The 13,166-nt window shown below is 38.9% G+C and overlaps 1 protein-coding gene and 1 long non-coding RNA gene across 7 annotated transcripts in view; both read right to left on the bottom strand.

Annotated features, from left to right (window-relative positions):
- Positions 1 to 13,166, bottom strand: part of LOC134211909 (mucin-2) — a 358,556-nt gene that overhangs the window by 107,905 nt on the left and 237,485 nt on the right. For all 6 annotated transcript variants that reach the window (XM_062689292.1, XM_062689293.1, XM_062689296.1 and 3 more), the window contains 2 exons: positions 5,354 to 5,519; positions 4,987 to 5,281 (listed from right to left, as the gene is read on the bottom strand). In XM_062689292.1, coding sequence (XP_062545276.1) covers positions 4,987 to 5,281; positions 5,354 to 5,519 — 461 coding nt within the window. The remainder of the gene's footprint in view (positions 1 to 4,986; positions 5,282 to 5,353; positions 5,520 to 13,166) is intronic.
- Positions 11,242 to 12,324, bottom strand: LOC134211912 (uncharacterized). Its single transcript, XR_009979149.1, has 3 exons — positions 12,208 to 12,324; positions 11,741 to 11,998; positions 11,242 to 11,671 (listed from the first exon to the last, which is right to left on the bottom strand). It is a non-coding gene; the product is annotated as an uncharacterized LOC134211912 (long non-coding RNA).

The following is a 13,166-nucleotide window of genomic DNA, read 5'->3' as shown; positions in this document are numbered from 1 at the left end:
TACGGGGGTAAATGCAGAGAAAGGATTGTCTTCATTATCCAATCCCTCTCTTCGAAACACTACAGCAAGTTGAATCTATTCGTTCAAGTTTTTGAACTTCGAGCAATTGTTATAAGGCTTGCTCACGACAAAATCGGGACCCCTCAAAACACGTTATAACTTATGAAATACTAAAGGAAATACCTCATCATCAAGTGAATTAAAAAATATATTATTTATTAGTATTTCAAGTACTTAATGGATAATGGACAATTCCTTGAGATTTTCAAGTTTTTCCAGGTTTTGTGAGTAATTGTTATCTAAATCGATCTTAACCTTCCTAACTAATACCAATCCTAAAAGCTGCAGCGCATTTTCACTGTCGGCTTCTTGAGAAAGGTTCGGTAAAACTCTTAGGTTTCAAGTAGAGGTAACTAAAATTTGAATAAGAAACAACTTTGCATTCTTTCGGATAGATTTTAGAAACTCCGCATACTATTTAATTCTTTAAACTCCTATTGTCGCTGCAGCAATGAAACAAGTGAAAATGTCTCAGTAAGCGTGAAACAGACCTACACTGAGAGAAAAGATGGGTTAAATGTTCCTATGTGTAAACAAATGCTCCTATAAGTTAATTCGTTGCAATTTTTTTTAACTAAATTGAAAATTAACGATCAATAAGTTGTATTGGGATGAAAAACTGATTTTTTTTTAAATCAACCTAAAAGTTATTCTAACAGAAAAGATAGGTTAGTTTGTTGTGGTCAGATCGCCGTTTGAAAGCTCGTAGGAATTGTCAGGCCACAGAATTGAAAGCTGGCGCAAAGAGTTTAACCAACTAATTTATCCAATACTAGCTTTATGTACCCGGCCTTGCTCGGAATTGCCAGTTTGATTCGCAGTTTTTTTTTTCACAATCGGAAAATGAATAAACCAATTGGTCAACAGGATAATTGCGTTTTCTTATCGATACTTCATCATTTAGTTAAAAGAAGGCAGATTTCATTTGAAAACATTGACTGAATTTGACAATCCCATAATCGCCATATTCCGGGCAAACGTCTATTTCTAAAGAAGGAAAAACATCCACCGATGCCTTATTCCGGGCAAACGTCTATTTTTAAAGAAGGGATCACATTCACCATCCAGAAGGAAACACATTAATCATTGCTTTTCACGTTGGGCAAACCATGATTTCGATAAATGGTTGAATTGATCGATAACTAAACAATACAATAATGGGTTCAGAAGTTAGGCTGGAGCATACACACAAACATACAAACATTGAGTTTTATATATCTCGGCAACTTATTCAAAACGACGTATGTGATTTTGTAAACAAAGATGCATACGTCGATTTGTCAAATATGATGACACTCCCACGCAAACCAACACAACGAACATGTAGCCGAAACCTTCCCCTACCTGTATGTGGCGATAGTTTGCGTGGGAGTGCTATCAGATTGCAGAAATCAACGTTTAAATTTTTGTTTACAAAATCACATACGTCACATACGTTGAATAAGTATCCGAGATATATAGATAGCTAATAGCTATATGTATCCGGCTTTGCTAGGGACTGAAAAGTAAATTATAGAATTAAAATGTCCAATGCTGTAGCACGAAACCCACAGAGGTAGATCTACCGGTCATAGAATTGAACCTTTGTATCAATATATTTTTATATCTTTGTTTGGCCCTTCCACCTTTTCAATAAACATCTTCCAAAAATAGAGAATAAGTGTACCAAATCTGGTTGAAATTTATCCTGGGAGTTACACTGAATTGCTCATTTTTAAAGACAACCCTTCCCCATAACTTCCCTTTTTCCAAAATGACCCTCCCACCTTCTTTGTTATCTTCTCCTTAGGATAGAAAATGTGTGCACCAAATTTGGCTGAAATCGGTCCTGGGAGTTGGGTGTTACACTGAATTGCTCTTTTTCTAAAGACAACCCTTCCCCCTTACCCTCCCCTTTTCCCAATGATCATCCCACCCCTTTGTTATTTTCTCCTTAGGATAGAGAATGTGTGTACCAAATTTGGATGAAAGCGGTCCAGGGGTTCAAAAGAAACACTGAATTGCCTGTTTTCTGAACAATACCCCTCCCCCCAGACCCCTCCTCTTTTTCCCAAATTACACTTCCATGTGATCGACTTCTCTTAGTGAATATGTGTACAATATTTGGTTGATATGGGTACTGGAAGTTGGGAGTAACACTGAATTGCTCGTTTTATAAAGACAACCCCTCCCCCCCATACCCTCCCTCTTTTTACAATGACCGCCCCACCCCTTTGGTATTTTTTCTTTAGGGTAGAGAATGTGTATCAAATTTGGTTGAAATCGGTGCAGGGGTTCAGAATTTACTCTAACTTACCCGTTTTCTGACCAATACCCTCCCTCCAGACCCCTCCCCCTTTCCCAAAATCTCTCATATGATTGTTTCCTTATAGTGAATATGTGTACAAAATTTGGTTGAAATCGGTCCTGGGAGATGAAAGTTACACATAATTGTTCGTTTTCTAAACAAAACCCCTCCCCCTTTCTTAAATGACCCTCCCACCCCCTTTGTTAACTTCCCCTGAGGATAGAGAACGTGTGTACCAAATTTGGGTGGATTCGGCCAAGTGGTTCAGAAGTAGTTAGCGAACATACATACATAGATTGGTTTTTATATATATAGAAGAAGAAGATAGAAGAAGAAGATAGATAGAATAGATTTAATTTATAATGTATTCTAGGTTCGAAAGAAAAATAAAAAATCCTTACAAAATCAGGATCGTGCTTCACATTCTATTTACGGCGAGCGCAACACCTATGGTTTTCTGAACCTACCAAGGATTTTGGGAATCCTACGAGATTTCTAGGTTTTTGTAAGAGGGCTGAGCGTTGATGAACATCATTCGAAATATTTAAGTCGTCCAGTGATATCTGGTAGACCAACAAAATACATCAGTTGAATCGAGTGAAAATGATAAACTTTCTGCATTATGAGTGTTAAAAAGGAAAAGTTAAAAAAAAAGTTAGCCCCCCCTAGACTTCTTCATTAGTTACGCCAATGATGCTCTCATTATATTTTCTGACTTTGCTCGGGAATCCAAGCGGCTTCAGTGATGGCAGTCGTTGGAATTGCTGCAGAAAATTTAAGTATTAGCCGCGGTCCTGTCTATTGTCATTTAGCGGAAGATTTTCTGCAGGATACGGACAATCGTTGACAGAATAAATTTTTGCAGCGTCTCTCCTACTAGCGCTTGCGCTGCAGCTACCGATGGCAAATTTCTTTCTTTAAGCATCGCCTTCGATGTTGCGGGACCACAATTGAATCATTTGTTTGAGAAACTGCATAAGTCCATTTTACATAATTTCGATAAAACAACAAAAAACCTTTTTTTGAACAAATTGGCAACGAACCTTTCGATTTTTTCGATACAGATCAATAGTTTTGGCAAAACTCAACACCCTGGGGCATTTCCAGTGCAAAAACTGTAAGCAGTACTCCATAATTGCTCCTCAAAGTGTGTGGGCATATGTAGTTTCTCAAACAAACGAAAAAAAAATTCACACACTCCTGAACAAATTTTTTTTTTGTATATTTTCTCAGAATACGTATTTTTGGAAGAGGATTCAGAATATATAAAAATCTCATTTTGGCCAAAAATGTTACATATGCAGTTTATCAAACAAACGGGTCAATTGTTAACCGACGCCTTTTTTTACAATCTACCCTTTTTTCCAATAAAATGCTGGTTTCAAAATGAACCGATTTTCAATCAACAATCCGCCCTTGCTCCGAATTTTGCATTAGAATTTTACTTGACTGCTGTATCTATCCCACGACCATTCGATGATTGTATGACGCCCTGATTGTCTTGAAAAGAATCGATTTTTTTTTTCCACAAAGCGCTTTTCTAATCATTAACAGCAACCAAACGATGGTCCGAGCATTACTTGAGTGCTACTGCTGTCGGTGACGGTTACTTGATGATTTACTTTCTGCTGAGACTGTTGCTACCGGCGCGGCATCATCTTGCAACATCTGCGATGCGGCCCTCGTGTGTCTGCTCTCCATGAAGTCTTGATTGAACTGAGGATGAGAGCCCAGTCCGTCAGTTTCACGAATTTGATGTCTGTGCATGCGATGCACGTACGAGATTTGTTGGTTTACCGATTTTGAAATCTAAAAAAGTTCGTAGAGCGATTGATACCAAAAGCTCTAAAATCGTTTGTAAGTCGGCTGAGTTATTAATATATACTACCTGACCACTTCGTGACGGTCGCAAATCTGAATCTGCAGAAGGACCCCCTATCTTCCCGAAAAACGTAATCCTTCGTAAAAAATAAGGGTTAGGCACAAAATGAATAATTCAAAATCGGAGACGAGCCAGCTTAGGGCTGAAAGTCAATAAATATTATTCAAAATCCGATGCACCGGAGGACCAATAGAACATAATTAAAAAAAATATTAGTTACGGCCTATTTAAACTTAGGTGTAATAATCCCAGCAAAGTATAGGTAAGCAGTTTAATTAGTGAAAATATTACGGGCAGTTTGGTTTTGCTCTCATTCACCGAAAAACTATTTAGCTTCAAAAGACGAAACCAATTGGAGCGCAATTTTTTTTACATAGGGGAAATGACGGCTTTGGCAGGTTTTGTTCTATTATTGTCAGGGGGGTTTTTGTTGTCAAAATTTTATGAAATTCGGCCGCAATATTCTTTGATATGCAAAGAATGTGTAGGCCAAATTTGAGGACAATTGGTTAAAGAAAACCCCCCTGACAATAATAGAACAAAACCTGGCAAAGCCGTCATTTCCCCTATGTATGCAAGAATATTCTATTGTCTAAAACGAAGAACATGTTTTCAGCCTTCAATACATCTTTCTACAAATATATTTATAAAGTAGATTCGTGTACGCTCTATTCTGAGACTGACTGTACAAACACAACCTGTCAACAAACCCGTGTTCCGCATATTGTTACCTAATTGACATTAACATCCTAATTACCTGGGCGATAGAACTGAGCTGGGAAGTTTCTGAGGAGCGGAGTGTGAGTTCTTAATTACGGCACCGCAGCCGGACGACGTGTGACCCAAGTCGATGCTGTGCCTTGACTTGGGCAGTAGCATGGACGCGGGGAAGACGGGACTCGGGAGTGTAGGCGGCGGTGGATCACCGCCCGGAATCGGGAGCTTGTTACTGGCGTTCGACTCCAGGCTTTCCAGCCGCTGTCTCCGCCGACCCTTCCGGATGACGTATGTTCCACGTCCGGAAATGTCGGGTACTTGCGGGATGAGGTCGTCTGAAATGGGCAACAGGAAAACATGGTGACAATCCCTATTCTGATTGATTGGGGTTTCAAGGTTAGCCTTACCGGAATCAGAATACAGGGAAGCGGCTTCGTCCTCGGTGCTACATATTGGTATGTCGGGCGGATCGGGCCACTCATTATTGGATTCACTTTTCCGATTGCTAGGTGTCGATTCTAAACTTGACTGTGAATCGTTCACATTCTTCGTTCCTTTTCGCCTGCCAATAACCTGGAAATGTAAGTGAAATGAATATTTAAATAATGAGTGGATTTTCAGCGCACGTGGTGACACAGACGAGCAAATGGATTTCAAATAATGGTTGCGGCGTTGGTTGTTTGGTCGAGGGGAAGTTTGGGGTTTGAATGAATTATAAAATAGACACATCCATTTCCCATACTACGGATCACTGAATATTGCACGAAACCTAGCACAACGATGCCACAGTTGGCCCACTTTCTAGGAGGGACAACATAGGAAGCCCGAGACAAAACATAACAGAATTTCGTTTTGATATGTATTATCATATTTTTTATGTAGTTACTATAATGTTTTTCATCCATCGCTATCAGTATCAATAACCTTAAATACAGTTTTGAGATATAATACAATAAAAAAATATTATTCAATTTATATGATGGCAATTTAAATTTGATTTATTGTGTCTATTGAAAAGGACTGAGTCAGCGGAATGTACCTAATAAGCATTTGGATATTTTCGATAACACTTGATGTGTAAAGCTTTTGGGAATAGAAAAGATTGAAGAAAGCTTTTCCTGCCAGTAAATGATCATTTCCACAAATGTAGGTACATAATTGTAAAAACGGATTATTCGCTCACGTGAATTTTTGTCAGAATTATGAGCATTTTTGTCCGGGAGAATTAGTTGCAATCAACGAGCAATGAACTTCCTCGCGCTGGCTGTTATTCTGGGCGAGTGGGTGGTTCCAGGGGGTAGCATGACTGTCAATGCCAATTTTCATTTGCTCAATTACAAATGCACTGCAGTGTTGGCCTCATGAAGCCACAATATATAAGTAGTTGGAGTAGTTAGCGCTGATATGGAGTTTTTCATTCATATACGAACTATACTGGAGTCAAGAGTTTATTTAAAAGTTTGCTGATGATTCTCGACTGTTATGTTATCATTGCAAATAAAGTATTGTATAATTTAGGGAGGTTCGTTTCCATTTTAGAATTATGTAAACCTCCTACCTTGAATTTAGGGACGTTCCGATATTTCCGATATATTAGAATATTGATATATTTGTTTCGATAACCGATATTTTTGTATCGATATTTTGCTTTCAATATCGGTCATATCGATATATGTATTGGTGTCAGGCCATTTGGTGTTTATGGGTGAACGCTCTACCACAGACCAGGTGTTCGCCGTACGTCAGGTATTGCAGAAATGCCGCGAATATAACGTGCCCACACATCATCTATTTATCGACTTCAAAGCCACATATGAAACGGATTTCCGGATAAACTGATACGGTCGAACAAGGCAACGATTGATGTGCGTAGTTCGAGTTTCAGGGGCATTCTCGAGTCTTTTGAAACGTGCAGAGGGTTACGACAAGGTGATGGTCTTTCGTGTCTGCTATTCAACATCGCTCTGGAGGGAGTGATTCGAAGGGCAGTGATTGACACGAGTGGTACGATTTTTACGAAGTCTGTCCAGTTACTTGGTTTTGCTGACGACATTGATATTAAGGCACAAAACTTTGAGAAGATGGAGGAAGCCTGCATCAGACTGAAAGGCAAAGCTAAGCGGATTGGACTAGTCATCAACACGTCGAAGACGAAGTACATGATAGGAAGAGGCTCAAGAGAGGACAATGTAAGCCACCCACCTCGATTGTATTGGTGGTGACGAAATCGAGGTGGTAGAAGAATTCGTGTACTTGGCCTCACTGGTGACCTCCGATAACGAGGAGAGAAATTCGGAGACGGATCATGGCAGGAAATCGTACGCACTTTGGACTCCGCAAAACGCTCCGATCGAGTATAGTTCGCTGCCATACACAAACTGACTATCTACAAAACGCTTATTAGACCGGTAGTTCTCAACGGGCACGAAACCTGGACGATGCTCGTGGAGGATCAACGCGCACTGGGAGTTTTCGAAAGGAAAGTGCTGCGTACCATCTATGGTGAGGTCCAGATGGCGGACGGTACGTGGAGGAGGCGAATGAACCACGAGTGGCATCAGCTGCTGGAAGAGCCATCCATAGTTCACACCGCGAAAATTTGAAGACTGCGGTAGGCCGGGCACGTGGCCAGAATGTCGGACAGTAATCCGATGGAAATGGTTCTCAACAACGATCCGACGGGTACAAGAAGGTGAGGTGCACAGTGAGCAAGGTGGAGCGATCAAGTGGAGGACGGTTTGCAGTCCCTCCGCAAACTACGTGGTTGGCGACGTGCAGCCATGGACCGAGCTGATTTGAGAAGACTTTTATGCACTGCACAGGCCACTCCGGCCTTAGTCTGACAATAAAAAAATATTGCGGGGCCAATGGTGGAGGCCCCTCTTTTATTTTTGATTACAGATGAGCGGCAATTGAAGAAAATGAACAAAAAGGTCAGCATAGACGGAGTTACAGATGTTGGTCGGCAAAAAGGCAAGGAATTGAACATTTATGGATTCATGGAGCCAATCAGTATCCCTCCGTGCGGAATTACTAATCATAATTATTCCATTTGTCTCGTTTCAGCAAACGCAAATCTTCTCCACTGTCTTTCTCTTTCCTGTCAATTATATTTTCTGGAAAGATCCATTAATTACGTAACGCAAAAATTGAACATTTTCAACCTATGTCACACTTTTTGTATGAAACATCTGAAAATTTTGTATGGATCGTCACACTTTGACCATCCCCCTCTCCCCCTAAGTGTTACGTAATTTGTGGACGCTCCCTTAATGTATCAGACACTTGTGGGACTGGTTAAGCCTAGCGTCTGCTTGTGGCTAAAAACCGGTGCACTCTACGGGCTAGCGCATGTTAACGGTGAAGGCTCCTGGTGTGGTGTGGCTGATAAATTACAATTATAACTACAATAAACGAACTATAATGCGATTTTCACTTTTTATCTCAAAAGCAGGGAGCCTTTCGGTTGACATATTAACACCCTACTTTTAGTAATTTTCAAAAAAAAAAACTGTTAAGTATGTCGGTGCATTATTTAATCATATGGCGATGATAATGGTTGCTCAAATTTTCTATGAATTGACCTTCCACAAATGAACTAAAAAAGGCGATAATCCCAACGCTTAATCGTTAATTCACACGTCTCTCTAAGTTAATCATGACCAAAGTTTTCCGGTTAGTTAGTCCCCTCATAAACCCACTAATCCAAATGAGCTTTAAAGTGAACCCCCATTTAAAATTATCCCCTTCGCCGCCGAAGAAAATTCCCCGAACGAGAAGTAATAATAATTCGCAAAAAAGTGGGTCCCTTAGCACGTTATTTCAAACGAGCGGAAAGCATGCGGCAACAAATAAACTACTTTCCAACTCTTTTTCCGCTTCTGTTACTGTTTCTGGTGGAATTCCTTCGAGATGGAGCACACCGTCACGTCGCCGCGCCATCGCATCCGGTCGGGTAGGCAAGGTAAAGTCGTCGGCACAAGACAGGCCCAATGAATGCCGCCCATTAGCTCCGTGGGGTCCCATCCTGGAACAGTGTGTGCCCGTATCATATGCTCCACTCGCCGCCCTCCGTGCGCGGTAGGATGAACGAGTGGAATTAAATTCAACAGTGTGAAAATTCAGTATGGAAGACGCCCCATCGCAGCGCGCCGGCCCCCATCCAAGGACACACTTTACTGCTGGGAATAGCTTCCTCCTACATATGGATTCTTTTCATAGCGATAAAATTGCTTTTTGAAGACACGGTGGCACCAGCGGGAGATGATTTCTTTTAATGAACCATGTAACGATATGTTAGTGAGTATATGTAGAATGCCTTTTAGTAGCTGGAAACGTACAAACCTTGAAACGTGTAACACAGGGGAGATGGGTTCGTAGCATGAAGTGAAGATGCTTTGAAATGCTGTTTGTGTTGATATCTATGTTGTATAGAACGTTTTACTTAGATCCGCATGTGCTTGTTCAGTTACAAAGGATTCAATTCTCCTAAATTTCGCAGCAGTTCCGCAGAGTATGTGTAGGGGCAAACAATTACGAAATATAAAAAAAATTTACATTCCTTTCTATTATTGAGTGATTTTTTGCTTTCTTCAATTAGTCGTTCTTCTACTTTTTGTAAATAAGTGACTAATCGAGGTCGTGGAGAAAGTAAACATTTGTATCGAGTCTGGCCGTGTTTTCCTCAGTCAGCTGAACGATTGGCTGGTAATCGAAATTTTGTTTTCCTTTGTATGATTGAGTAAATTAATCAGAAAGTACAAATTTGTGTCGAGTGCGGTCAGTAAGTAGAGGAAATCGGCCGGTCATCAAAATTTTTGTTCTGCTTAGTTCGGTCGATAATTAAAATAATTAGTGTTCGTTCGAATGTGTTTATTTAAAATCAATCAAACTACACACTATACACGGCATACCGTTTACCAAAACGAACCCTGCCACAATTCCTACCCCATATATCCAACATCCCAATGATTTCTCGTGGAAGTGCAGATGACTCTACGGCTTTTATCATAGCGAGTATCATGTCAACCTTTTCCTACCTATTCCTTAATTGACCTGCATTCGGACACGGCCGGCGCTGGTATTGATTATTTTTGGGTCACCAGTTCTTACACATTGAATATGATGTTAGTCCCAAACTTCATCTGTTGGTTCTCTGTCTAATTACAGCTGACCTGGCAATAACGAAGTAGCAACCGTGGGCGGTCAATCATGCTCATGCTCAATCAAGGACGTGTGAACAAACACTTGAACGATAGAGTTTAGCAAAATAATGCAATGCCAAAGGGTCAACCATCGACCATTTTTCTTTGTCTGTTTCGGAGGAAGCATCTACGGTACCCAACATTTGGAACTCGCACAGTGTATGTTCCGGAAGGTGGCAGAAGAGCAGTGGACGGCCATCTAAATGCCCTTATCGAAACAAGCGAGAACCTGGGTGAGCTGCGCACTCAGCGGAAGGAGTGGATTACATATGCAGCCTAGCGTAAAGATTGAGAAGTATAGAGAAGCAAAGACTGCGATAGAGCGGGCAACAAACATAAGAGCCTAGTAGGGGAATTATGGGTAAAACCGACACTGCGGGTAAAACCGACACCACTTCAAATCTCTGATTTCAAGTGATTATCGGACAGAATTTCGACACACTTTGAATAAACGTTTGATTTCTTATATTTCTTGTCATTTTGTAACTGGTGGAGACGTGTAAGAATCATAATGAACAGACAATTAGCATTGATCACCATTGAGGAGATGAGTTATGTAAAATTTTGGCATCAGTGTATAAGCTTCCCGGATAAAAAGTATCATTAAAATATTATCAATTTTATTGTTACAACACCATTTGAAACACAATAATTACCATTGAATATAATGTAATTCTGACAATAAAATCACATAAGAAATAATGGTTTTCCACGATAAAATTAATGGTAAATGGGACTTTTACAATAAAAAATGGGGGTTGTTATGTATCTTTACAATAAAAAATTCGAAAATTTTCCATACTAAATTCAGAGCAAAACAATTGTTTTTACGGTTCTTCAATGGGATGATTTCTAGGGACAAAACAATAGAAAACAATGTGTTTCAAATGTTTCCTCATACTTTTTCCTATTGTTTTACTACAGAAATACAATAAGATTTATAATTATATTTACTCCAATACTACAATAGAAATACAACACAATTTTATGTTTTACAATTTATTTTATTGATACATGGAAAATATTTAATTTTAATTATTCATAATTTAATTTTGATATATTTCTGTTAGCATAATTTTAATATAACTTAAATTTAGTTTTAATGGTATTTTAATTATTTTTTCAATTGTCTCTAATTAAATTTTAATTTATTTTAAACTGATTTAAAACTGAGCACACAGATAATATAATAATCTTTTGTCTTAGCAAATGCTATTTGCAATTTGCGAATTTTAAATGGATTTCATATTTTCCTGAATTGATGTCAGGTTGACTTTCTACGAATGTAGAAAATCACGCCACTGACGCCGACCTAATTTCCACTACATGTTTCTGGAGATATCTACCTTGTGATTCTACTGGTCTATCTGAACGCGGACGAGATTCTTGCACAGCACCCTCGGTGTTGAACAGTTGTACTTGTTTGCGCCAATGTAGTGCTGCAGATCTTGGGAGGGGATTACTCCCCGTCAATAACATGAACTACACTACACGCTATAGAACTACATGCATTTCGATGTTCTGTAATATAGCAAGATTAAATTAAAACAATTTATTAACTTGACATCCGATATAACCCACAATACTTACGATTTCTAACAAACTCGAGCCAAGTCTTTATCTGGTATTATTCTATAATCAGGATCTTCTTCAGTTCGGCTGGCACTGGCGATGAAGCAGATGTGTTAATGTCTTGGCTTCAAACGAAGGACGAAGTCCGGTCCGTATATCTGGGACCTTCCGTTGTTTCACGACTGGAATCAATGTGGTGTGTTTATTAACTGATTTCGCAGCGGTTTCGCACACGCCTCGCCAGACTAGATTGGTCGCTGGAATCTTTCATATCGACTGAGTAAATAAACGAAAAAATGAAATTATATCAAGTTCATAACTGTTGCTTTGTGAAAAAAGGAAAATGTTGATAGTTTATAGACAGATAAAAATGTTAAGTTTTAAAAAAGGAAAATGCTGGTAAAAATCAAGAACACCCGGAAAGTTATCAAAATATTTCTCCCGCAGCGCGTAAAATCTCGGGAGTTTAAACAGTAGATCCTCACCATAATTACACGGCACAGTGGCCAATGATCCACCGTTTATCCGCATCCAACAGCAACGAAACAGATACTTCCTGCGCTTCCGACACTTTCTGCACCGTAGCAGTTGACAATTTCGGCTTTTTCACTGACCTAGAGTCCTACAAGAAGAGTAACGTCATGTGCCACGTTTGACAGGTCTCCTGCTCGTTTGGAACGCGCATTTGTATAGAACTGACAGACGATTCTGTTCCAATTCTGACACTTGACGACACTGTTATTATAGTCACTGTACACTGACCGTAAACAAAACATACACGCTCATAATAAACTAGTTTTTTACCGAGTTAAAATAAAAAGTTTTTTCAAATATTTTTTCATCATCGATTGTTAATATGTAATATGAACATTCATTATTTTAATAATAATATTCGAAAGAAATTTTTTTTTTTTAATTGAATAACTTTTCTCACAATGAAAGCTGTTGTTATTTAATTGTTTTCAATTTTTGTTTCGAAATGATAAATATTTCAATGATCAAATTACTTTTATTTTAACAACTGATTTTTGATCCACCAAATAGAATTATTTCTAAATTGTGTTCTGTTTTTTTATTAACACAAGCAAACAATTAAAATATAATAAAATGTATTGGTAACATTTGAATTTGTTGTGCGTTTAATGTAAGTACAATAGAGGTGTTTTTCAACTTTTCAAAATCTACATTAGATGTACAATAGCCTGTACTGTATACCATAGAATCAATAGTATTTCAATGAATTAAACCATACAAAGTACTGTATTTTTTTATCCGGGTTTCACGACAATAATTTGTTGATTTTCAGTATTTAATCCATCTCTGATCCATAATTCAACATCATTTTGTGTATGTTGTGGAAAAATAGTTAACTTTTCTCATTATAAACATCCACATGTATCTCATCATTATTATGTTATCAGTTGGGGTAAATTCGACACCTGCC

This window comes from Armigeres subalbatus, chromosome 2 (assembly GCF_024139115.2).
Source record: "Armigeres subalbatus isolate Guangzhou_Male chromosome 2, GZ_Asu_2, whole genome shotgun sequence".
In the NCBI taxonomy this organism is placed as follows: domain Eukaryota; kingdom Metazoa; phylum Arthropoda; class Insecta; order Diptera; family Culicidae; genus Armigeres; species Armigeres subalbatus.
This window is presented reverse-complemented; position numbering and strand designations above follow the sequence as displayed.